The sequence below is a fragment of the Ochotona curzoniae genome, unplaced genomic scaffold (assembly GCF_017591425.1).
Source record: "Ochotona curzoniae isolate NIBS_2020 unplaced genomic scaffold, NIBS_Ocur_1.0 scaffold_3223, whole genome shotgun sequence".
NCBI lineage: Eukaryota > Metazoa > Chordata > Mammalia > Lagomorpha > Ochotonidae > Ochotona > Ochotona curzoniae.
The window spans coordinates 2,418,796-2,444,353 of NW_024467108.1; the positions used below are offsets into that span (position 1 = coordinate 2,418,796).

The window sequence follows — 25,558 nt, forward strand, 5'->3', positions numbered from 1 at the left end:
CAGGTGTAAAGTGGGATTGAATTGTGGGTCCAGCTCCTGCCCATCCATGCTATCTGGACCGGAGGGAAGTCAAGGTGTGGGATCCTCAGCCGGGAGGGAGCTAACTGGGGCAGGAGGGCGGGGGGAGGGTGGAATCCAGGGGGTGCAGGCCAGGAAGCAAGCCAGAGCTGTCACTGGAAGAGCTTGAGGATCCGTTAGGGCCTTCCAGGGACAGGAGCGCCTCTGTTCCTCAGAGGATTGGCAGCTGTGTCCATCCTGAAGGGCTTTGCACAGCCTTGGGGCCTGCACTGATCTCTGGGTGTCCCCTTGGGGAGCCTTCATCTCTACAGCCCGGATGCAGGCATCTCCAGGGAGGCACAGTCCCACACGCAGGTGGCAGGGGTGTACAGACTCCTAGGCAAGCTCTCCTTCCTCTACCGCGCTGCAAGTTGCCCCTTCCTCACCACAGCCATCTTTCCTGCGGCCCAAAGGCCTTGGATGGGGCGGCGGCGGGAGGGAGGAGCCCTTGGCTCCGTTACTGGGCTTCTGGAAGGACCCGGAGATAGTATAGGGTGGGTACTGATTCCTATCTAGCATGGAAGGTCCCACACGCCCCCTTTTCCTGTCCCAGACTTCAGCCCAGCCCGGCTATAAGCCACACGGATTTGGAACTACGGAAGGAGCTCGACCGCAGTGACCCGGACCCTGTCAACAGGTTCAATTTAGCAAAGTGAAAGTTCCCCGCCAGGTTAAAGCGATCCTCCGACAGTTGCCAAGGAAAGGGCGGCGCGGGCGCCGGGCAGGCGGCCTGCGCCTTTAAGGAGCCTAGGCGGAGGGGCGGGGCAGGAAGGGGACTCCCTGGAGACGCCGCCACCGGCTAGGTCTTTTTTTGGGGGGTGGGGAGGGCGATGAGGGGAAGGGGCGGGCCTGGTGCTCCCTGGGTCCGTCCCGCTCCCGGGGCCGCGTCCCCCCCGCCTTCCGCCCGCGCGGGCCGCAGCTCCGCATCGCCGGCGCCCAGGCGCGGAGTTTGTTGACTCGGGAGGGAGTAGCCGGGTCGGGTTTGAATGCGCGCCCGACCCGCGCGGCGCTTTACAGTTTGCACAGCTGTCACCGTCCCTCCTCCTTCATTAATAACAGAAATAGCCGCCCCCTCGGGGGCGCCCGCCGGAGGCCCGGGCCGCGCCAAGAGCTTTGCGAGCCCCGAGTATCACGGAGTCGGCCCCCTCGTGTAGCCTCTTTCCCCCCCCGCCCAGGGCGCGCAGCGGGCAGCCGGGCTTGCGCGGGGCCGCGGCGCCGGGGCGGGCGGCCCAGGGCCATCTTAAGTGGCCTCTGCCGGGGAAGAGGCCCGGAGCACCGCGGGGGCGCCGCGCTCGCCAGGTCGGCAGCCGAGTTCGGGGCACCTTCCCTCTGTGGGGCCAGAGAACCGTCCCCCTAAGCACTGCGGCGCCCCTGTAGACCCCGGCCTGCGGCGCAAGGGGTGAGGCATGGCAGGGCGGGACTGTGTGAGCGACCGGGGTTCCCAGACTTGGTCTGGGGTCCTTGAGGGAGTGGGCCGGATGGGGAGGGTCTCCGGTGGCGGGGATTCCCTCCTTGGGGCGGAGGGGTCTTGCCAGCCCCAAGGATGGGGACCGGTTCAGCCCAGGCTTCCGGAACCCCGTCCCTTGGAGCTGTAGGAGTTGGCGCGGGGGGAGAGGGTTTGGAGGGGGCTCAGGGTCATTTCAGTCGAGTGTTGACGAGGGACCCCTGGAGTGTCAGGGTGAGGATTGGGGGCGGTGTTTGGACTTGGTGTGTGTTGGGGGGTGGCGGCTGGACTTCCTCGGGGAGCGCCGGGGGGCAGGGTCCCGCGGGAGCACAGAGGCCGCGTCCCCACGGAAAGAGGTTGGTTGGGGGCTGGGGAGGTCCGGGCCGCGGCCCAGCCGAGGGGGAGGGGGCGGCCGCCGGCCCCGGCGCTGCGCGCCCGCCCCTCCCCCGCCGCCTCTGAACAAACTTTTGTTTCTCTTCAAGTTGAGGCTGGTGCTGCAGGCGGCGGTGGTGCGGTGAGCCAGGCGGCCTGCGCGGCGGAGTGCGCCGAGCCCCGATTCCCAGCTCGGGCCGGGCCCCGCGGATCCTAGTCCCGGGCCCGGCTCTGGCCTCAGCCTCTAGCGCCCCGGGGCAGTCGGATGGGGCGCACCGGGTGGCGCTGAGCCCTGCCGCGGGGCCATGGCCTCGGCGTGCGGGGCGCCGGGCTCCGGGGGCGCACTGGGCAGCCCGGTCCCTGCCTGGTACCACCGCGACTTGAGTCGCGCGGCGGCAGAGGAGTTGCTAGCCCGGGCGGGCCGCGATGGCAGCTTCCTGGTGCGAGACAGCGAGAGCGTGGCAGGGGCCTTCGCGCTCTGCGTCCTGTGAGTGAACGGCGGGTATGGGAGGGCTGGGGTTGTCCCGGCGGGCGGGGTGCACACCGAATGGACCGTGGGTAGGTGCGTGAAGCGGACGAGGGCTGGGGGACTGCTGGGTCCCAACTCTGTCTTCCCCTGCTCTAGTAGGGGGCCTGGCTGTACTTGGGGGCTGAGGGAGGGTGCAAGGGGCTCCGACTTCCTGCCTCCATGTCTGGGCGCACTTTCTTGGGGCCTTGAGGACCCAGCGTGCTGGGATGTTCTGCGGCCCATGGTGGTTGTGATGGTGGAGAACGCAGGCAGGTTCCCCGCTGCACCCTGTGCCCCGTTATCCAACTGGTGGTAGGGGCACCCCATATTGCGGGCATTTCTGCTTGTGAGTGGAGCTGGGGGCAGCTGAACTTGAGGGGGTGTGGTACAAATGGCCAGCAGCCCCCTTGGTGGGGGGGTCCTATCTGCTTGGCAGTAGATGATTGGGAGGGCTGTGTGTCCACACACACAGTGGTGGTGGGTACTGAGGGCAAGGACTTGGGGACGCAGAGGGCTAAGGTGTATGGGACCATGCCATTATTTCATGACTCAGTGAGTGAGTGAGTGTGCCTGGCCTCTGGTTGGCTGACCGCTGTAGCCTGAAGCCATTGAGTACCATTGAAGCGCTAAGCCTGCACTTCTCCAACCGGGCCTGCCCCTGGGGTTCTACCTGGCAGCAGTGGTGCAGTGATACTGGCATGAGCTTGCACTTTGAGTTTGGTGGTCTCCTCCATAACCTGTCCCCCCTGCCCCCAAGTCTGCTTTAAGTGGGCTTCTGGGGATTCCTGGGCCAGAGTGAGTGGAAAACTGCAGGGGCTTTGTGTAGCCATCTAGTTAGGTTGTCCCTTAGTCGTTGAATGCCCTCGCCCCGCCAACCCCCGACTCTCTCATCCCCCTCTGTGCCCCCGGCAGCACTGGGGTGTGAATTGGCCCCCCTCTCCTGGACCAGTGGACACAGTTCTGATTTGTCACAATTGGAATGGAGCTGTTGGCATCCAGTGGGTAGACACCGGGGATGCTGGTGGCCACCCTACTGCACATGGGGCAGCCTCCATGGTGGGGGGCTGGGCAGTCCCCTGTGCCAATGGCCCAGAGGTTGCCTCCTGCCTCTAGGGAGGGGCAACTTGGGCAGATGAGTGTCCTAGGAGTCTTGCCTCCCAGCCCCCTTGGAGGCACACCCCTAATTAGAGAGGGGAGGGAGAGGCAGGTGCTAGGTCAGCTGTTGAGTGGGAGGGGGACAGCTGGGGCCTGTGTCTGGGTGGGGAACATTATTCGTCCTAGAATGGGGTGAATCCTGGTTCCATTGCCAGCGGAGGGCCCAGGTGAAATGGCTGGGTGGGGGTTGGGGGTTTGTCTGGTGAGGACGGGGTGGGCTGCAGCTTTGCCAGCTGATTCTGGCATCTCCCTGTGTCTTAGGAGCCTGAGGATTAGAAATGGGTAATTTCTTAGACTTTCCAACAGAAACATGCTTGCCTCCCTGTACACACCTACAAGGACATGAATAAAAGGGAAGATACCCCCGTACCCCCCATCAGTCACTGGGCTGCCAAGCAGCATGCCAGCATAGGGACCCCAGCATCTGACTCAGTTGAAGACCCAGCTCTGCTCTTTGCTCGCTCTGTGATCAGCTTTTTGTGTTTGAGCCTCGGTGTCCCCATCTGGAGAATGGGGATGATCATTATTTCTGCTTTAGAGTGCAAACAGTCAGTGAGATCTGCAGGACTGTGGGCACGCAGGCTGGCGTAGAGACAGGGTTCAGTTACTGGGACACTGTTTTTGTTATAAACACAGACTCCCAATGCACACACTGACACACCCAGTCACACACAACACCTGCTAAGCGCAGGCCACCGGGATTCCTTCGGTACAGAGCTAACTTGCAGAGGGGAGAAAGTGACCTCATGCCCATGGTTGTTGGTGGTGGGGAGAGGTGTTCCCCTCCCACAGGTGTTGCCAGCACCTGCCCAACACACATACCAGGTCCCAGTACCTTCCCTGACCTAATGGTCTCTGAGGTGTGGAGGCCTGGGGGGTGGGGTGGGGTGTGTGTGTGTGTGTGTGTGTGTGTGTGTGTGTGTGTGTGTGTGTAGCGGTGGGGTCTTCCATCCTCCATTGAGTGTGTGCTTGGTTCAGCTGTCACCTGTTCAGCTGCTACTGCTGTCTGTCAGCACCCCCCTTTCCCTGCCCCTCCTCAGCCTGGAGCTCCCATAGGGGCCTAGAATGACGCCCCCATATTCCTCAGTGAACTAACCCCTCTCAACATTGGACACACAGGGCCAGATGACAATCCAAACACAGATGGTGGGCACACACGTACAGATATGCCAGTCGGGTTTCTGAGGATTCTTACTCTGGCGGGGGGCCCAGCCTGGTCCCGCAGCCCAGAGGGGCTGTTTAGACAGCTGTAGAGGCCACAAAAGAGTTGCCTGTTGCTTCCCCAGTGGGTGTGGAGTCTCTGGAGTTGGTGGTGAGGGGAGGTCTGGCCACTGCTGCTGCTGTTGGCAAGAGTGGAAGTGGATAGGTACCACTGTTGACCCTCTGCAGCCTGGGCCAGTGGTTGGGTTGGGAGCTGTGTAACTGAGGCATGTGGCAGCAGGAGGAGGAAGTGACGCTGCTGTGCCCCACCTTTGCCATCAGGTATCAGAAACATGTGCACACATACCGCATTTTGCCAGATGGGGAGGACTTCCTGGCAGTGCAGGTAGGACCTTGGACCTCTGACCCCTGCCTGACCTTGATCCAGGCCAGGGTTTGGGACCCTACTGGCTGATTCTCCCCCTCTTCCCCCTTGCCTGACCCACAGACCTCGCAGGGTGTGCCCGTGCGCCGCTTCCAGACTCTGGGGGAACTAATCGGCCTGTATGCCCAGCCCAACCAAGGCCTGGTGTGTGCCCTGCTGCTGCCTGTAGAGGGGGAGAGAGAGCCAGACCCGGCGGACGACCGCGATGCCTCAGGTGCTGCCCTGCAGGCCGGTTACCCGACTCTTCCCTGCCCTTTCCCTGGCTCTGTCTGCTTCTGCCACCCCTCACCCTGTCTCAGTCACATCTCCCCGCTGAGACCACCGTCCCTAATCCCTGTACATTCTGGGAAGTCTCTGACAGCTGTCACATGAACCTCTGCCCCTGCCAACACACACCCAGTCATTCCACTGCTGCCCTGCTGACCCCTGTCCACAGATGGGGAGGATGAGAAGCCCCCGCTGCCCCCACGCTCCGGCTCCACCAGCATTTCTGCCAGCCCCCCGCCAGTCCCTGAGACTCCCACTACTACAGCTGCTGAGAGGTGAGACCCCAGGCTCCCTCATGGGTATGAGGTCCCATTCCTCCCAGGAAAACTGCCTCCCTACCTCCCTCGTCTCAGAGCCATCCTGCCCTGACCCCGCCACCAGTACTGTTTCTTGAAGGGATGGAGTGGATGTGGTGGGACAGGGTGGGGAGGACCTCTGCTGACTCTTGATTCCCTGCCTCCTGAAGCACTCCCAACGGGCTGAGCACCATTTCCCACGAGTACCTGAAGGGCAGCTACGGGCTGGACCTGGAGGCTGTGAGGGGTGGTGCCAGCAACCTGCCCCACCTCACCCGTACTCTCGCCACCTCGTGCCGGAGGCTGCACAGGTATCTGGGGACAGCCGACCCTGTGCACCCCATTCTGACCTCTGACCCCATTGCCTCTTGACCTTCCCTCATCTGTATCCCCTGCCTGGGGTAAAGGCAGAGGCTACGCTGGCCACACCCCCTTCCTTAATCTTCCACCCTGCCATCTCCCCTAGTGAGGTAGACAAGGTGCTATCGGGCCTGGAGATCCTGTCCAAGGTGTTTGACCAGCAGAGCTCGCCCATGGTGACTCGCTTGTTGCAGCAGCAGGTAGAACTGTGGGGAGTGCCCTGGGAGGGGGTGGGTGCTCTTGGGCTGGGCAGCATACCTCTGCCTAGAGCCGATGCATATTGCCCTCATTCCTTCTGCCCACCCCCCCGCCCCAGAACGCACCTCAGACAGGAGAACAGGAATTAGAAAGCCTGGTGCTGAAGCTTTCCGTGCTGAAGGACTTCCTATCTGGCATCCAGAAGAAGGTGGCATGACCCCTGACCTCTGTCCCTGACCCTTGATCTCTGCCCACCTTCACTGGCTTTGCCCTGTTCTCAGCCCTGATCTACAGCTTAGCATGCACCCTATCCCCACAGTATCAGCTGTCCCCCAGCCCTCAGTGTGCACCCTGATCTTACTCTGGCCCCTTCAGGCCCTGAAGGCCCTACAGGATATGAGCTCCACAGCACCCCCTGCCCCACTGCAGCCATCCACGCGTAAGGCCAAGACCATCCCTGTGCAGGCTTTTGAGGTACATGGCCGGTGGGGCATCCCTCCCTAGGAGCCCCAGGAGCTTGGAGGTGCTCTGGCAAGGGGCGCTGTCTGCCAGATTGTCAACAGCCTCCTTGCCTCCTGGCCTGCAGGTGAAACTGGATGTGACTCTGGGAGACCTGACCAAGATTGGGAAATCACAGAAGTTCACGCTGAGTGTGGATGTGGAGGGTGGCCGGTTGGTGCTGCTGAGGAGGCAGCGGGACTCCCAGGAGGATTGGACCACCTTCACGCATGACCGCAGTGAGCCTGGGGACTGGGGCCAGATGGGCAGGTGAGCTTTGTGGGGAGAGTCCTCAGCCTGTGTGGTGCAGGCCCGGGTGACCTGTCCTCCCTCCCTGTCTCCCAGTCCGCCAGCTCATCAAGTCCCAGCGTGTCCAGAACAAGCTGGGCGTTGTGTTTGAGAAAGAGAAGGAGCGGACCCAGCGCAAGGACTTCATCTTCGTCAGTGCTCGGGTGAGCAGCAGCTGGGACCTGGGGCAGGGGGCTGGTCCCAGGCCCCCACCCCATCGGGTGGGAAGAGGAGACGTAGGCGTGCCTTCCCTCTTGGCAGAGGTGGGGCAAGCCGGGCTGAGAGATTATTGAGAGCAGGTAGCGCAAGGGTGAGCTCTCGCTAAGCACCTGTTGTGGACTTGAACAGTGAGATGTGCTAGGCAGGCATGAGCTTTCTTGGCACCAGTGGATGGGGGCTCCTGGCACCTCCCCTCCCTTGACGGACTGCTGCCCCCCTCATCCCCAGAAGCGGGAGGCCTTTTGCCAGCTGCTGCAACTCATGAAGAACAAGCACTCCAAGCAGGACGAGCCTGACATGATCTCTGTCTTCATAGGAACCTGGAACATGGGTGAGGCCCCAGGCTGGGCTGGGCCTGGCTGGGCGGGGGAGACGAGGGCGGTGGTCAGAGCAGTGCCTGACCTCCTTCCCCCGCCCCCTCCAGGAAGTGTGCCCCCTCCGAAACACGTGACGTCTTGGTTCACATCAAAGGGTCTGGGAAAGACCCTGGACGAGGTCACTGTGACCATCCCCCATGACATCTATGTCTTTGGGACCCAGGAGAACTCAGTGGGCGACAGAGAGTGGCTGGACCTACTGCGTGGGGGCCTCAAGGAGTTCACAGATTTGGATTACCGCCCGGTGAGGGGTCATCCTGTCCAGGCCCCTGTCCTCACACCCCATTCCACACACTCCTGCTTGACTTCACGGAACACCCTGGGGACACAGCTGAATTGGTTTGTCCTCTGGTCACCACGCTTAGCCTTTGGAGCACCTAACAAATGTCCCTGCTACAGGAGGGCCACATCCTCTGGTTCCTTAGGAAAAAGGCTAGCAGGCCTTTATTTTTAGAGTAGTTCTTTTGCACTTTTTGCTTTTTAAGGATTTATTTATTTTTATTGGAAAGTCAGATATACAAAGCGGAGGAGAGACAGGGAGGAAGATCTTCTGTCTGATGGTTCACGCCCCAAGCAGCTGCAACGGCTGGAGCTGAGCCAGTCTGAAGCCAGGAGCCTCTTCTGAGTCTCCCATGTGGGTGGAGGGTCCCAAAGCCTTGGGCCATTCTTGACTGCTTTCTCAGGCCACAGGCAGGGAGCTGGATGGGAAGCGGGGCTGCCGGGATTAGAACCAGCGCCCATATGGGATCCTGGTGTGTTCAAGGCGAGGACTTTAACTGCTAGGCTGTCGTGCTGGTCCTGCATTGTACTCTTCACATGTGAATATTGGATGATGTAATTCTTTTCCAAATTCTTCCAGTTTCTGTATTTTGGAATTCTTTTTTTCTTTCTTAAAGATTTATGTATTTTTATTGCAAAGTCAGATATACATATATATGGAGAGGAGAGAGACAAAAAGGAAGATCTTCCATCGGATGATTCACTCTCCAAGTGACTGTAATGGCTAGTGCTGCGCTGATCCAAAGCCAGGAGCCCAGAATTTTTTCCAGGTCTCCCACACGAGTGCAGGGTCCCAAGATTTTGGGCTGTCCTCGACTGCTTTCCCAGGCCACAAGCAGGGAGCTGGATGGGAAGTGGAGCTGCTGGGATTAGAACCGGCGTCCATATGGGATCCCGGCACAATCAAGGCGAGGACTTTAGCCACTAGGCCACAGCACTGGGCCTGTATTTTGGAATTGTATGGCTAGCTGTGTTTGGGTTTATAATTGTCATCTCTTTCTGACAAATTGACCCTTTTGTTATTATAATACACAGACACACACATTTAAAATTTATTTGAAAAACAGAAAGAGATTTCCCATCCATTGGTTTTCTGTTCAGATTGGGTCAGTCTGAAGCCAGGGGCTGTGAACTCAGTCGTGCTCTCCCTTGTGGGTACAGGGCCCACTACCTGACTCATACCCCGAGGTGTGCATCAACAGGGAGCTGAGCTGGGATTGGAACCCAAATGTTCCGGTATGGGAACATCCCAAGTAACATCTGCTTGGCTCAGTGCTGGCTCCAGAAACAGTCCTGGGGGAGTGCAGACAGGTGCCTCAGCCCGGAACCCAGCTAACCCCAGTCGCTCCACCAGATCGCCATGCAGTCACTGTGGAACATCAAGGTGGCCGTGCTGGTCAAGCCAGAGCACGAGAACCGCATCAGCCACGTCAGCACCTCCAGCGTGAAGACCGGCATTGCCAACACCCTGGGTGAGCAGAAGGCTACTTCCTGAAGGCGCCGGGCTCCCTCTGGCCTTACCTCCTGCCACCTCTTCAGTTCAGGGTCTCCCTACCTTGGCAGTCTCAGCTTCATTCCCGCCCCCCATCCCATTGGTAGAGTACTCTGAGCTTCATAGAACAGCTCCTATTCTACATCTCTTCCAGTGCCATTGGGAAGGCGAGGCCAGGAGAGTTGCTCCCATTTTTGTAGATGGTTAAATTCTAAGCCAGAGTGGTCAAGTAGCCCATCCAGGGGCACTCAGCCAGTAGGTGGGAGAGCCAGGCATGGTGTCTGCATCTTGTGATTTGCAATCCAGGGCTCCCTTGGGATCCGATCGTGGGTCTATCAGCACCCAGGGGCTCGCTTAGGCCTGTGAGGGGCCCTGGTGAGGGCTTGGGACCTGCCTGTCCACAGTGCCTGCAGCTGGGAGGAAGGCTCCTCTCCCGATTGCTTTGAGGGATGCAGGGATAGTTGTAGTCCTGCCAGGTGACCTGGGCCCTGCTGTTTCACTGGCCCTGACAGGGAACAAGGGAGCTGTGGGTGTCTCCTTCATGTTCAATGGCACCTCATTTGGCTTTGTGAATTGCCACCTCACCTCGGGGAATGAGAAGACTGCACGGTGAGTGGGTGCTCCTCCCCCTGCCCCTGGTCGCCTGCTGCCTGATCCCCTCTCCCACCTCCTTGGCCATGATCCTCCTACACCCCTGTCCCCAGAGACCCTCTTCTCAACCAGGCCAGCTGAGAGCCTCTGCCTCTTGCTGACCCTGCCTTGCTCGCAATCTCTCCCTCTGCGCCTTTTCCCAGCCACGGTCTGAGTTATGCCTGGCCTTGACTCCTGATCCTGGGACTTCTCTCCCCCTCCTTGCCATCCCCTCCCCGTCCTCCCAACCTTAGGCGGAACCAGAACTACCTAGATATCCTGCGGCTGCTCTCGCTGGGCGACCGGCAGCTCAATGCCTTTGACATCTCTCTGCGTTTCACTCACCTCTTCTGGTTTGGGGACCTCAACTATCGCCTGGATATGGATATCCAGGTGCCAACAGGGCCCTGTGTGTGTGAAGGGGTGATGGAGGCGGGGTTGGGAAGAAGCTTGGGGGCCTGATGGCCATCAGCCCCAGCTCTGGCTCAGGACCCTCTGTGTCCCCCAACTCAGGAGATCCTGAACTACATTAGCAGGAAGGAGTTTGAGCCCCTGCTCAGGGTGGACCAGCTCAACCTGGAGCGGGAGAAGCACAAGGTGTTCCTTCGATTCAGTGAGTGTGGGCCTGGTGGGCAGCACCCTGGAACTCAGGGGGCCCGTCTGTCTGAGTTTTCAGGACCCTGAACCCTCCCTGTCTGTGCTTTCCTTAGGTGAGGAGGAGATCTCCTTCCCACCTACCTACCGCTACGAGCGGGGTTCCCGGGATACATATGCCTGGCACAAGCAGAAGCCCACTGGGGTGAGCAGAAACACAGTGTGTCGTTGGGGACCTGCAGTGAGGACTCAGCTTATAGGATCACTCAGGGTGACCCTGGGGGTGGGAAGCTCCAAGGAGGGAGGTGGATGCTGGTACCCTGTTAGTAGGGCACAGGCTGTGCGGCATACAACTGACAGATGTCATCACACTGCACCTCCCAATGTGACCCAGGTCCGGACCAATGTGCCCTCATGGTGTGACCGGATCCTGTGGAAGTCCTACCCCGAGACCCACATCATCTGCAATTCTTATGGTCAGAGCCTCTCAGGCTGGGTGATGGGGGGATGCTGGGTGGGGCAGGGCTCAGCAGGTGGAAGCAGGGAGTAGCAACATCTCTCCTGAGCTCCATGCCCCCTCCCCAGGTTGCACGGATGACATTGTCACCAGCGACCACTCTCCTGTGTTTGGGACATTTGAGGTGGGAGTTACCTCTCAGTTCATCTCCAAGAAAGGTGACTCTTATGGATATACTGTGGCTTGCATCTGTGTAGGGACAGGTGTGGCCTGGGCTGGTGTGCACATGTGTTTTTGTACATACATGCAAGCACAGAAGTGTGACATGCGATGTGTCTCCATGCCTAGGTCCATGTGTGTGTGTAAAAATATGTTTATGTGAGCCCAGGTGTGCCTGAGGGGTGGCAGATTGTCAGTGGGAAGGTCCATATGCCTTCTGGTCCCCAGCTCTACCCCAGGCCTTTCATCCCTGGCTTCAGCTTTGGGGTCTACCCTTTGGCGGTTTAGGATTGGAAAGTCCCTCTTGGCCTTGCTTCCTTACTTTTTGATTCCCAAGCTCAGCGTACATCTGTCCCTCTGCTCCTGGGATCCCCTCTTAGTCCCTCTTGTCTGTCCTCCCACATCCCTCCCAGGGCTCTCGAAGACTTCAGACCAGGCCTACATCGAGTTTGAGAGCATCGAGGCCATTGTGAAGACAGCCAGCCGCACCAAGTTCTTCATTGAGTTCTACTCCACCTGCCTGGAGGGTCCGGGATGGGGCCCAGGGCTGGGTGTGAGCCCCGGGGAGGGAGAGAGGGGACCAATAGCAGTCCAGAGCCATCGGCCCCCTACTTAGGGGGAAGGGAAGCCTGAAGGTGGCACTCAGTTGGGTATCCCTGTCATACCCCTCCAGAGTATAAGAAGAGCTTCGAGAACGATGCCCAGAGCAGCGATAACATCAACTTCCTCAAAGTACAGTGGTCCTCACGCCAGCTACCTACGGTGAGGCTGCAGGCAGGGCTGGGGCTTGTGGGTGAGGCCACGAGGAGTGTGACAGAACACTGTGCGGAACCTGCCTGGGACCGAGGGTGGGGCCAGTGGAAACTGTGTGTGCGTGCATACATGTTCATACATGTGTGCATGAGGGTAAGGACATTGGCTTTATTGGCATGCTATGCAGCCAAGCTGGCGGTTTGTTCATTCATTCAATGAATGTTTCTTGAGACTTTTGCTAGCTAAGTGTCAGGCTCTGTCTTGACCACTGAGGATGCAGAAAGCTAATCAGTTACAGTGCTGCAGAAGGCTTGCACAGGCTGTATTCTCTGTTAAGGGTTTCGGGGTCTTAGGAGGTGAGCATGGGTGGGCTTGAGGGCAGGGGGGAAGAGCAGCATGTGGGAGGGACAGAGGGGTGGTTGGGGCTTCTTTTTTTTTAAGATTTCTTTATGTATTGGAAAGTTAGTATTACAAAGAGAGAGGGGAAGAGGGATCTTCTATCCACTGGTCTATTCTGCAAAAGTTCACAGTGGCTAGGATTCACTCAGGAGCAAAGCCCGGAGCCAGGAACATCCTCTAGGTCTTCCCTGTGGATGGCAGGGGCCCAAACACTTGGGGTGTCTTCTGCTGCCTTTCCAGGGCATTAGCAGGGAACTAGATGGGAAGTGGAGCAGCGGGAGTTTCAGCCCGTATGGGATGCCGGCACTGCAGTGCTGGCCTGCGGCTTTGTTCTTTAGTGGGCCTCTCTACTCACAGCTCAAGCCCATTCTGGCTGACATCGAATACCTGCAAGATCAGCACCTCCTGCTCACAGTCAAGTCCATGGATGGCTACGAGTCCTATGGTGAGGGACGAGGAGTGCTCAGGAGTGCAGGAAAACCAAGCTGGATTTGAGAAAGGCTTGGCAGTTTGTGAGCTGTTTCATCTCACCCTCAGGGGAGTGTGTGGTTGCACTCAAGTCCATGATTGGCAGCACGGCCCAGCAGTTCCTGACCTTCCTGTCCCACCGTGGCGAGGAGACGGGCAACATCCGAGGTTCCATGAAGGTGCGGGTGCCCACGGAGCGCCTGGGCACCCGTGAACGGCTCTACGGTGGGAACTCCATTGGGAAGGATGGGACATGGGATGATGGAGGGAGGTGTCAGGCTAGGCTGCTGGCAGGTGGCAGGTCCTCAGCACCCCTCTGAGTCTCCCCTCATCTTCTGACCTAGAGTGGATCAGTGTTGATAAGGATGAGGCTGGAACAAAGAGCAAAGCCACCTCTGTGTCCCGAGGCAGCCAGGAGCCCAGGTGAGCCGGGGCTGTGACAGCTACTGCACACACCTGAAGGGGTTCTCCTTAAGTGCCCAGATGAGCTCCATTCATTTCCCTGTCCTGTGCATCCTGGGCAGGTCAGGGAGTCGCAAGCCGGCCTCTGCGGAGGCCTCCTGCCCGCTGTCCAAGTTGTTCGAAGAACCAGAGAAACCACCACCCACTGGGAGGCCACCGGCCCCACCCCGAGCAGCTCCCCGGGAGGACCCCTTGACCCCCAGGTGAGAGAAGGAACGCATCGTCCCCCCACGCTGTACCTCTCATGGCAGCCCTAGGATCCTCTGCCACCCGTGGCCTTTTGCCCATGGCCAGTCTGGCCAGCCAGGCCTTCCTTGGTGTGTGTGGCTCTGAGTCAAAGGGAGCATGGTCAGCGTTTCCTCCAGAGCCTGCTTTCAAAGCTGCTCCCTGCGTAAATGGCCTGAGCTTGAGGTGCTGTGGAAAGGGGGCCCACGCAGCCCAGTGTGTGAGGCCCGGCAGCCTGTCCCCCAGGACCCTATTGGAAACAGGCCTGTGGTCAGAGGGATTTGGGAGATGCTTTCTGCGGGATTCTTTGCTCAGATAACCCAGCCCCCCACCCACTGCTGAGCATATCAGACCCAGTATGAAAAAGGGAAGCTGTAACCTTAGCGTTAGGTCCTGGTGTTCCTTCTTGGGGCAAGGGAGACTTGCTCTCTGAGGACAATCCAGTTGTCACCCTGAGGTACCCTGTGGTGCTTTTCCACTCCTCTGCAGCTTTTCAGCCCCAGGCTGAATTCCTGAGAGAGTCTGCAGACCTTGACCCTCTCCTGGGAGCCCTTTGTCCCCCATCTGCAGGAGGTCTGTGTTTCCCTGCATTTGTGCTTAGTCACAAAGGCACAGAAGCCTTGAGAATCTTAGCAAGCGAAGAAAGGGCATTCAGGGTTATCTGTTGGAGAACTCCTACCCCTGCCCACCCACCCCAGTCTCTAAGACAGTGGCAAGAAGGGCACATGTGGTCTTCCCACTGGCCTGCCGTCTCCTGCCCAGTTCTCCCCTGTGTTGTGCCTATCACTCTTGTCATCTTCGTGGGTTTCTGGGTTCTAATCTACCTTTTCCTGCTCCCAAGGTTGAAGCCAGAGGGTGCTCCTGAGCCGGAAGGGGCGACGGCCCCCCCACCCAAGAACAGCTTCAATAACCCCGCATACTACGTTCTCGAGGGGGTCCCGCACCAGCTGCTGCCCCCAGAGCACCCCTCAGCTACCAGGGCCCCTGCCCCACCTGCCACTAAGAACAAAGTGGCAATCACTGTGCCTGCCCCACAACTTGGGCGCCACCGGACCCCCCGTGTTGGGGAGGGCAGCTCCTCCGATGAGGAGACTGGGGGCACGCTACCCCCTCCGGACTTCCCACCCCCTCCCCTGCCAGATTCGGCCATCTTCCTGCCCCCAAGCCTGGATCCTTTGCCAGGGCCTGTGGTCCGGGGTCGCAGTGGTGGTGAAAGCCGTGGTCCACCCACTCCCAAGGCTCACCCGAGGCCCCCGCTGCCGCCGGCTCCCTCCTCTGCCAGTGCTTTCCTGGGAGAGGTGGCCAGCGGGGATGACCGCTCCTGCTCGGTGCTACAGATGGCCAAGACACTGAGCGAGGTGGACTATGCCCCCGTGGGGCCTACACGCTTGGCGCTCCTCCCTAGCCCCCTGGAGCTGCAGTCGCCCCGAGGACTGCCCTCGGACTATGGCCGTCCCCTCAGCTTCCCCCCACCCCGCATCAGAGAGAGCATCCAGGAGGATCTGGCAGAGGAGGTGTGTGGTCCAGGGGTGATTATCCTGTGTACCTGAGGAGTGTGCTTGCTGCATGCCCACCACCTGTGGGATCCTTTCACTCTAGCATCCAGCAGGTCCCCACATCCCCTCTGGTCCTAGGACCTGGGAGGACATAATGACTCAGTACTTGTACATACCTGCTTCCCCCAGAACGTGGGTAAAATGGCTGCCCATGGGTGTTTCCATGGTATGGGGGGTGGGGGAGGAGCTTTCCGTCTCTCCCTGACCGTGCCCCCCTATTCCCCCAGGCTCCATGCCCGCAGGGCGGGCGGGTCGGCGGGCTGGGTGAAGCGGGCATGGGTGCCTGGCTGCGGGCCATTGGCTTGGAGCGCTACGAGGAGGGCCTGGTGCACAATGGCTGGGATGACCTCGAGTTTCTCAGGTTGGGGCGGGGCTGGAGGTGGATGGGTTGGGGTTTGACCCCCCCCCCGGGGGTGGGGTGAGGTGGGGTGGGGCAGAACCCGGGGCCCAGCTCTCAGCTTCTCTCCCTCCCCCCCACTTAGTGACATCACCGAGGAAGACCTGGAGGAGGCTGGGGTGCAGGACCCGGCTCACAAGCGCCTCCTTCTGGATACCTTACAGCTCAGCAAGTGATGGCTCCAATCTGGCTAAGCTGCAAACTCCAGGGTCCCTCCTGAATTGAGGCCTAGCTGTAGCCCTGGGAGTGGGAAGTTAGGGCTGGGGCAGTACCTCTCTGCCAGTTTATTGGGAATCTGAATTCTCCACTGCCCAATCATCTGGAAAGCCCTGATTAGGACATCCTGTTCCTCACCTTTTTGAGGCCCATTTGCCACGGGTACCAACCACCTTGGTCACTGGGTCTGGTGCTGTCAGTCCCTGGATCCAGCTCTGCGGGTGGTGCCTGCCAGTGGGCTACAGTTGGTTGTGTCCATCCCTCCCCTAAATCGCCCCAGTGGCTTCTGAGGTCCCGCATGGAGGGGGAGCCTCAGCAGGACCTCCTCTGGCTCTTCCAGGGAGAGTAGGGGTTTGTCCGGAAATGAAGGAATAGTCCTGGTCCTGGGCTCTGGTTATTTAAGCCTTTCTGTGTGGGTTTGGGGAGGGAAGTCACCCCAGTGTTGTTGGGGTTGCTGGGGAGGGGCGGGCTGTTGCTTGGCCTGCCCCTCCCTGTGCTGGAAACGGCGGGGCTTGGTTCCTCGCTTGGCTGCAACCGGGGGAAGATTTTGCAAACAGCCATGCCCCTGTCTGGGCACTCCAAAGGGTTGCCGGAGGGATGTCTTCAATAAATTAAGTTTTATTTGGATTGAGCAAAACTCACCTCAATAAATTACAAGTTTTTCAAAGAAAAGGAACAACAACAACAACCAAAGGAAAAAAACCCAACAGGAATAGGAAGCCTCTGCCACCACTTCCACTCTACAGCCCCTCCACTCTGACAGGTGCACTGGGCGCCAGACCCGCCAGGAAGGGGGAGGGATGCAAGGCCACAGGACCCTTGTGGCTGACCCCGGCCTCGGTAGGGAATGGGTCCAAGGGGGTGGGATAGCCAGCATCCCTGGCCACTGAGATAAACAATGATTCAACCAGCAGCAGAACCAGCGAAGGGGCTGTGCCGCTCCTCTTTGGGGAAGCTCACATTGAGGGCACTTTGGGGTTAGGTGTCATTTGATCCGGCCTGCAAAGAAATCCAGGCTGGTGAGAGCTCTGTGTTCTCCAAGAGGGGTCCCTGTGAAAGGCTCCACTCTGCAGGTGCGGGTGGCAGACCACTGCCCCTGGCTTGGTCTCCAAGGTCAGGGCGGGCACACGGAGGGGTAGGACATCATTGGGGGCAGGAAGAGATGGGATTTCCAGAATGAGAGGGATTCTGTTGGGTCCTGGGCCCGGGGTGGCTCTGGGGGCAGGCTGGGGAGCCTCCGGAGGCTGGTGGCTAGAAGAGGTTGGTCTTGAGGGCAGGGCCGGGTTTCCGGTGAAAGGAGGACAGAACTCCCGAGAAGGGTCCCGGCCCGGGTTCCGCCGGCTGCCAGGCCTTCAGCAGCTCGGCTGCTCCCGCGCCCGGGCCACCGCCACCTCCGCCCCCGCCGCCTGCCACGCCGGCCCATAGCGCGCCCTTGAGCGGCTGCGGCCCGGGCCCAGGCCCCGGCCCAGAGCCCAGGGCGGCGGGCAGCGGACTGGGGCTCAGACGCGGGCTGGCCAGGCTGGGTGCGGGCGGCGGTGGCGGCGGCGGCGGCGGCAGTGACGCGGTGCTGTCGGGCGTGGGGCTGCACGTGGACTCCTTGGAGTCGTCGTCCTCGGACGAGCAGCGCGCCTCACCCTTTTTGGCTCCTGCCGTGCCCGCCGCGCCCTTGGCGCTGGCCGCGCGCTCCTGTTTGCGGAACTTGGCCCGGCGGTTCTGGAACCAGACCTGCGGGAACAGCGAGGGTCCAGTCAGGCGGGACCGAAGGCAGAGGACCCATGCGGTCAAGGGGCCAGAGACCGCGGCCAGAGAAATGGACCGGCATGGGAGAGGTCCTCGTCCTGCGAGCACTGGCTCTCAGCCCTCCGTCCCTCCATTCGTCCCTTCCTCCGGAGGTCCTGCACTTGTCTGCCTTTGCTTTTTTTCGTTCTTTTTCACCTGCAGCCTTGTCCCGCAGGGCCCTTTTTTAGAAAGCTCTAGGATGTGCTGCCAGGGTCCAGGGGCTGGAGGTCCAGGTGCGTGAAGGCCGGGGCTCTGGGGGAAACCTTTTGTTCAGGGCCGCCAATCAAGGCGGCTGGGTAATCTCTGTATTCTGACAGGCAGCAGGGTCTGCCCTGCTGGCTCGGCTCTGCACCTGCCCCAGGTTCAGCGGTCCCAGCGGCAGCATCAGCAGCAGCGTTGGCGGGTGGTGACGGGGAGGAGCCCCTGGAGGTGCCGCCTGGCTCGCCCCACTCCCCCCTAAGACCCCGCCGGCCCTAGCAATGAGACTGAGGCGGAAGTCGAAGCAGAGCAACATGGCCCTAAACAGTTCGGGGTCCCCCAGCCCGGAGCTGCGGCCTCTGGCAGGATGCAATTGACCGAGAACCCCAGGTGTCCGGGCGTTAACTTCCCGGCACCCCTCCGCGCGCGCACAAAACGCACCTGCACGCGAGCCTCGGTGAGGTCGATCTTGAGCGCCAACTCCTCCCGCGTGTATATGTCGGGATAGTGGGTCTCCGCGAAGACGCGCTCCAGCTCCTTGAGCTGAGCGCTGGTGAACGTGGTGCGGATGCGCCGCTGCTTGCGCTTCTCGTGCAGGCCAGACGGCTCCGGGAAAAACTTGTAGGGCACTGAGGGGTGTGTAGGGAAGGACAGCGACAATGAGGGTTAATGAGGAGGCGGGAGTTGGGGTGAGAAGCAGAGTTTAGCTCCCCCAAGCCGTGTCCTAAACCAGAACGCATTGTGGGCACCACCACCCTGGCCCCTGGGCAGTCATTCCTACTGGCTGCGCAGACTGGCAGATATGAAGCAGGATGGGGATTCAGGAGATCCGCACCCCAAGCCTAGGCTGAAGCTAAGAAACCAGAGTCCGACCTTCCAGCCCAGGTCTCCTGCGCATCCATCTGCCCCTTGGTCCCACCCTTTGCTCTCAGCTGCTCTGACTGACTGACCTCAGGTTCTGCCCTGTGCAGCCCATCCCTGGATGTATCTGTCTGTGTGTGGGCTGTCTTACCAGCAGCAGGTACCACTTCCCCCACTTCCACGGAGACCCCTGCCAGTCCTCTGCAGGTGCCCCTGCACGCACACCCAGGGCCCCTCCCGCATGTCTCCTTACTTCCCTCAGCCCTATGTCTCCCATCCCAGGTCCCCATGCCCCTCCAGGTGCACCCCTCACCTCTTCCTCATCTGAGTCTCTCTTCCTCTTTCCCATTATGGGCCCCTCTTCTCTTTGTGCCCATGGGGAAGGGTCCTTATTTCTCCCAAATTCCTCCATCTTTCTGCCCACCACTCCCTCCAAGGCTCCTTCTGTGTGTGCCACCCCCCAAGGCTATCTTCCCTTCCCCAACCTCTCTCCATCCCCAGCCTTGTCTCTACTGCTCCACGGTCAGCATCCCAACATCTGACACTACCTTCCCACCTGTATTCTTGGGGGCCTTCATCTCCACCTCTCTGCATCCGTCAACCCTCACCCTTGTTGCCAAAACCCAACCCCTAGCTCCATCTTCCTGGACTGTCTCTAATCTTTTCTGGGCCCTATCTGCAGCCCTGCAACCCTCAATCCTGGCTCCCTAGGTCCCCCCAGTCTTCCCTCTTGTCTCTCTGGAGCCCCTGTTCCCCAAGTCCTCTTCCCACCTCCCCAAGCCCCATCTTTATCCAGCCCAGCCCTGTTCCAGACAGCCTGCATGTCCCCGCAAAGCCACGCACCCATCTCCTCCCGACCTTCTACTAGGATCACTGGTGGTCCCCCCAGGAGGGAAGAAGGGAAGGAAATTGGGTGGGGCAGGCTGGGGACAGCCCAGTGGCTAGGAGAGATTGAGGGCTTCCACAGGGATTTATGTCTACTGGCATGGGGCACGGGAGCTTTTGGGCTGTGCAGGGCTGTAGCTGGGAGACTGGGGGGATGGGGAAGTGAAAGTGGCTTAATGACCTAAGCCCCCCTTTCTTTAGACGATGGGAACTGGTTTTGGTGATGCAGAGGGGGTTGGGCCCCGGGCGGTGTGAGGACCAAACAGAACGGGAGGGGCCTGGCCTTGCTGCGGCTCTCAGAGAAGGTTCCTATCTGGGCTGTCCAGCGGCCACAAGGGGTTTGCTGCTGGGTCACGCACATAGGGGCGACTGGACACACCGGGGACAGTCAGCCTTTGCGAGTGGGCAGGAGAGGGCCTGATGGGGTGGAGCAGGCTGGGGCGATGATCTGTTTCCTTGGACCAAAGGGGATGGAATAGAGATCTGGCAGGGCCAGAGAGGAGCGGGAGATATAGGAGGGTGGGGTTCATTCCTGCCAAGGGGAACTTTGCATCACCGAGTGGGGCCAGAGGTTTTAGGGGCTTTGTAGGGTCTGGCCAAGTCATATGGGGGTGGCCGTGCCATTCACTTGTTCTGTGGGGCAGGGGCAAGGGCTCCGCAAGGTTTGGAGGGAGTGTTGGGCCGGGGCGGCGCTCACCTGCCGAGTAGGGCGCGGGCTGGTGGTCACGAAGGGCGCCAAGCGCGCAGTTGGAGGAGCCGAGCGCGGGGCAAGGCGGCCCGGCTGCGGGGAAGGCGGGTCGCAAGGGGCTGTATTGGAAGCCGCCAGGCTGGCTGCAGGCGCCGAAGTCGCCGTAGGCGGACGCCTCCATGGCCGCCACGCACGAGTCGTACGAATTGAGGTAGGAGTAGTCCATCGGCCCGGGGGGCAGGGGCGGGGGCCGGGCCGGGGCCGGGTCGGGGTCTGGGTCTGGGTCCGGGTCCGGGTGGAGTTCGGGATGGAGCTTCGAGCGCCAGGCGCCAAGGACCCGAGGCCGGCTCTGAGCGCCAGAGAGTCAGCCCGCCCCGTCGCGGCCGCACTCTGCCCGGGTGCAACGCAAAGTGCAAATCGGGCCGGGCCGCGCGCCTTTTAACGCGCAGGACCCCGCGGAGGGGGCGGGGCGGGGCGAGCTCCGCGGGGGCGTGGTCGAGGAGGCCCAGGCCCCGCCCCCGCCGCCCCGACCCCCCACCTCCCACCCCTACCCCAAAAGGTCCCTGCGGCGCTCGCGGGGCTCCCGAGGTGCTGGGCGGAGCTGCGCGGGCCGGCCCCCCGGGGCCCGCATCCTGCCCCACTCAGTGTCTCCATCCGATGCCCAGCCGGCGGGTCTCGACCTCCTTCGCGGGGCCTCTCCACCTGCGGCCCCGCGGGAGCCCGGGGAAGCAGGCCCGGCGGCGCTCGTGTGAAGAAGTTAATTCAATTTGTCCTGCTAACCGAGTTACTCGGATCCCGCCCCCAGCGGGGTCCCATCCCGGCGGGGACTGCGGAGACGGCCCTGGAGTTGGGGGTGGGAGGTGGAGGAGGCGGCGAGGACGAGATGGAGCCCGGGAGCCTGGGACCGGGACGGGCAGAGAGGAGAAGGAGACGGGCAGAGAAAGGGACAGACGTGGTGGTGATGGAGACGCGGGACTTGAGAGGCACGGCCGTGGATGGGGGTGGGCCGAGACAGATGGGGACCAGGCAGTGTGAGCTGGAGACAGAACCGGCGCCGCAAGAGAGCCAGCCTGGGCATGGACGGCAAGCACTGCGACGGAGGCGGCCCGGAGCGCTGCAACCCCCGACAGGACGGCGATGGTGGCAGATGCTCACGGAGGGACCGGCCCCCAGACACCGGAGGCCAGCGGAGGCTGCAGCTGAGGGTCGCGGGAAGGAGCTCAGGGACCCGGGCATGGTGAGCGAGGTGCGGGAGCCGCCCTGGCGAGAGCGCCCCCCGGGCCAGCCCAGCTCTCCCCTGCTGCCCTGCCAGCTGTCTCACACAGCTGGCTGTGACCCTCAGGCTCGGGGCACAGGGTGTGGGTGTCAGAACCGGCAATAACCAGGAAACGTCTTTTCTTCCTCCACCGCTCCAGGGGCCCTTTCTCCCCCTGAGGAAACCACCTAGACTCAGTCTGCTCCTGGCCACCGCTGTCCTTTGGCGGATTCGTGGAGCGCGCGCGTGTGTGTATGTGTGTGTGTGTGTGTGTGTGTGTGTAGGGCGGATACACCCAGACACGCAGAGAGTGCTTACCAGGAGAAGGGAACAGAAAGATTTGGTGAGCCTGGCATGATGGCACAATTGGCTAATCCTCCCCTTTGCAAGCACAACATCTTATATGGACACTGGTTCATGTCCTGGCTGCTCCACTTCCCATCCAGCTCCTTCTTGTGGCCTGGGAAAGTAGCAGAGGCTGGCCCAAAGGCTTGGGACCCTGCGTGTACATGAGAGACCAAGAATAAGCTCCTGGCAACTTGCTTCAGATTGGCTCAGCTCCAGCCATTGCAGCCATTTGAGAAGTGGACCAGTGGATGGGAGATCTGTGTCTCCTTCTCTCTGGATATCCGTCTTTCTGATTTGTTTATTTTTATTGCAAAGTCAGATATACAGAGAGGAAGATCTTCCATCTGATGATTCACTCCTCAAATGACTGCAGCAGCTGGAGCTGTGCTGATCCAAAGCTAGGAGCCAGGAGCTTCTTTCAGGTTTCAGGTCTCCCACACATGTGCAGGATCCAAAGGATTTGGGTCGTCCTTGACTGCTTTCCCAGGACACAAGCAGGTAACAGGATGGGAAGCGGGGCTGCTGGGATTAGAACCAGCGCCCATATGGGATCCTGGCGTGCTCAAGGTGAGGACTTTTAGCTGCTAGGCCACAGCACTGGGCCCCAAAATAAGTAAATCTTAAGAGAGAGAGAGAGAGAGAATTTGGGTGTCCCTAAGGCTCACGAAGGCCGGGCAGCTCCCAGCTGTCTCCAGCAGCACCTGTGCCGTTCCTGTGATCTGTGGTTGGGGATGCTCAGACCCAGCGAGAAGTCAAGGAGAGTCTTCTGGGTTCCCAGGCAAAGTCCTTGGGGTGGAGAGGCCTCCTGGAATCCTTGTGCCCAGCCCAGTGGTAGTCCCAGGCTCCCTTGGTCCATCCCTTTCTTGCCTCACTAAAGGACTGGCCAGTTCTGTAAGTATGCTTTGCTTTGCAGGGATGACTTATTTTTTCCAAAACTTTTTATTGTCATGAAATACACATCATCACCCTTTCAAAGTGTGTGGTTCAGGGTTAAGCACATTCATGATCTTGTGCAATCACCACCCCTATTCATCTCCATTACTTAGTTTATCTTGAAAGTTGGAAACTCTGCCCAGTAAGTACCACCCCTCCTCCCTCCCCAGTTTTGGCCACCCATCTGTCTCTCTCTCTCTGAGTATGACATTAGGTGTCTCATCTGCCTTTTTTTTAAGGAATGGCAGATTTACAGAGAGGAGATACAAAGAGCTTTCATGTACTGGTTCACTCCCCGAGTGGCCGCGATGATCAGAGCTGAGATGATCCAAAGACAGGAATCAGGAGTTTCTTTCTGGGTCCCCCACAAGGTGCAAGGTTCGAAAGCCCTGGACGGGTCAGCCTCTGCTGCTTTCCTAGGACACAGGCAGGGAGCTGGATGGGAATTGAAGCAGATGGGCCAAAAACAGAGCATATAAGGATGCCGATGCTTGCAGGCAGGGGAGGGCTAGCCATCTGAGCCATTGCACATGCCCTCTTAGCAATCTCTTTCCATGACTTGCTGATTTCTTTGAGCGTAGCATCCTTCAGACCCACCCACCTTGTGGCATGCTTCAGAATTTCCTTTCTTTTAAAGTCTGGATAACATGTACCCCCCATCCTTACACAGCCACTGAAGTTGCTTCCACATTTCATCTCTTTTGAATAATAACATGGCTGATTGTGGGTATACAAACGTCTCCTTGGGATCCTACCATGTATTATTTGTGTGCTTCTTTGAAAGGCAGAGTGACAGAGACAGGAGAGAGAGGTCTCTTCGATCTGCCGGTTCACTCCCAAATGGGCTTATCAGCCAGATCTGAGCCAGGCTAAGCCAGGAGCCAGGAACTCCATGCAGGTCTCCCAGGCAGGTGGCAGGGTCACAGGTGCCTCATTACCTCAGAAGCAGAGCTGCCAGTGCTCTAACATGGGGTGCTGGTGCTGAATGTGGGGGCTTAACTTGCCTTGCCATAGCACCTGTCTTCCTGTGGTTCTTCTGGCTACCCATCCAGCAGCAGAATTGCTGAGTCACATAATGATTTTTATTTACATTTTTAAAAAGAATTTGCACTGGGTGTTGTTTTCTACAGCAGCTGTGAGTTTTATTTCCTCCCAGAAGTGAAAGGGGGTTCTAGGTTTTCCCCCATCCTTACCAACACGTGTTTTTTGTTTTTCTTGAATGATCTTTCAGGTCTGCAGTCGGAGAGGTTGAGACCCTGCTGCTGCAAAGGCTTCAATGCAGCCTTTGCGCTGCGTGTGAGGTGACCTGCGCCCTCAGCCCCGGCTGGGAGGGGAAGCCACGAGGCCTCAGCTCTGGGAACGGGGAAGGGTCCGCGTCCCAGCCAGTCACTCGGTCAGCCCGAATCCGTCCAGTGCTTAGGATGAGACTGCGTGAAGGCTGTGGAGTGATTGCTCCCACTCTCCGTGTTCCGCAGAGCAACAACTCTCCCCTCTTCATCCTTTCCCTCCCCAGGACTGGACCTTCTTCCCGCAGTGGGGGTGGGGGGTGGGGGCGGTACGTGTGTTGGGGGAGTGCACCCCTTCCCGTGCTGCACAGGGGGCCAGCTGCAGGCCTGGAGGAGCCGCTGGGGGAGGTGCAGAGGAGCGTCTGCTTCCAGCCCTCTCAGCCCATGGCTCCACCCTGTCGCAGTTTGGTCCTTCGACCAATAAATTCCCTTCTGTCTAAACCGCTTTAAAAATGAATGAGCTTTATTACACACGCACCCAGAGCGCTCCCATGCCGTGGTGCACTCCTCAAAGGCCTGTGGTCGTGAGGCTGCGCTAGGGCCAAAACTAGAAGCAAGGAGTTCAAAGCAGTCTCCCAGGTGGGTGGCAGGAAATCAGTTACTTGAGCCAGCATCACTACTTCCCAGGGGCTGCACTGGCAGCAAGCTGGGGTTGGGATTCAAGCTGGAAGTTGAACCTATGTTGCAATGTGGGCGTCTTCCCCACTATGCTCATTGCCTAGCCCCCATGAACCGAGCTGGGCTTCTGGAACTTGCTACCAAGTTTTGAGTGAAATAATCTCTAAAGGCTTGATGCCTTTGTATATATACACACACAACACATTCATATATGTAGTGATGTGCATGTATATATATGTATAGTAATGACGAGTTTTATTATAAAATGCATGTTACAGCATTAGCTGGGACAGCAGCTGGGCTTCCCATGCCTTGGACCTGTGGGGTGGAGGGAGGGCCTTTCTGTCTGTCAGCATCTGTGTCTGCTGATTGACACAGGATCTGAGGAGCATCCCAAGGAAGGGCCTTGAACCTCATCCGCTGATGAGTGCGGATGGGTCTTTCAGCTGGTGGAATGGACGACCTTCAGAGGCACAGCTGCATTGGTGTGCATGCATGTGTGTGTGAGAGAAGGGGGCAGGCGAGGGATCCCCCTGCGATCTCACTGAGGCGTCAGAATGGGACGACTTTTGTAAGAACCTCATCAAGAGAGACTGGTGGTAGAGAGCCTGATGTGGGGAGCTCATCCTGAGACCTCCCCATCACAAAGCGTGTGCATGCATCTATTTGTATGTACATGCATATGCATGTATGTACCTCTGTGTGCATGTGTTTGCATGTGCGTGCGTATATGTGTATGTGTTTTTTGGTGTGTATGCATGTGTATGTGCTCCCAGGGTATTGAGCTTCTTTGGGTTGACACTGTCCCAGCAGTCTTACCACAATGCTGCCTGTTCCATGAGCGATGATGACTTCTGGAGTCTGACTGCTGGCTTCCGGCTCTGGCTCAGCCAGCAACGAGCTTAGGGGGTGGCTTGGGTCAAGTTATCTGAACTG

General features: G+C 59.5%; 2 protein-coding genes across 4 annotated transcripts; one reads left to right on the forward strand and one right to left on the reverse strand.

The window, feature by feature from the left end:
• Positions 1 to 1,331: 1,331 nt before the first annotated feature.
• Positions 1,332 to 16,398, forward strand: INPPL1 (inositol polyphosphate phosphatase like 1). Of its 3 annotated transcripts, XM_040964091.1 has the most exons (29): positions 1,332 to 1,456; positions 1,984 to 2,360; positions 5,019 to 5,082; positions 5,185 to 5,335; positions 5,558 to 5,663; positions 5,855 to 5,995; positions 6,151 to 6,244; positions 6,361 to 6,450; positions 6,618 to 6,716; positions 6,829 to 6,979; positions 7,086 to 7,192; positions 7,476 to 7,578; positions 7,672 to 7,868; positions 9,258 to 9,375; positions 9,908 to 10,004; positions 10,280 to 10,418; positions 10,539 to 10,638; positions 10,736 to 10,824; positions 11,014 to 11,095; positions 11,205 to 11,294; positions 11,709 to 11,822; positions 11,969 to 12,057; positions 12,805 to 12,892; positions 12,985 to 13,140; positions 13,260 to 13,338; positions 13,440 to 13,580; positions 14,444 to 15,116; positions 15,386 to 15,519; positions 15,641 to 16,398. In XM_040964091.1, exons 2-29 carry the CDS (start codon positions 2,179 to 2,181, stop codon positions 15,729 to 15,731), a joined length of 3,765 nt encoding a protein of 1,254 aa, XP_040820025.1. In that variant the 5' UTR covers positions 1,332 to 1,456; positions 1,984 to 2,178; the 3' UTR covers positions 15,732 to 16,398. The 3 variants fall into 3 exon arrangements, with proteins under 3 accessions (XP_040820025.1, XP_040820028.1, XP_040820027.1); XM_040964094.1 differs by lacking the exon at positions 15,386 to 15,519 and having other exon boundaries at positions 15,641 to 15,724; XM_040964093.1 differs by lacking the exon at positions 1,332 to 1,456 and having other exon boundaries at positions 1,972 to 2,360.
• Positions 16,399 to 17,022: 624 nt separating this feature from the next.
• Positions 17,023 to 20,408, reverse strand: PHOX2A (paired like homeobox 2A). Its single transcript, XM_040964351.1, has 3 exons — positions 20,192 to 20,408; positions 18,190 to 18,377; positions 17,023 to 17,496 (listed from the first exon to the last, which is right to left on the reverse strand). The coding sequence occupies exons 1-3, from the start codon at positions 20,406 to 20,408 to the stop codon at positions 17,023 to 17,025; spliced, it is 879 nt and encodes a 292-aa protein (XP_040820285.1).
• Positions 20,409 to 25,558: the final 5,150 nt, after the last annotated feature.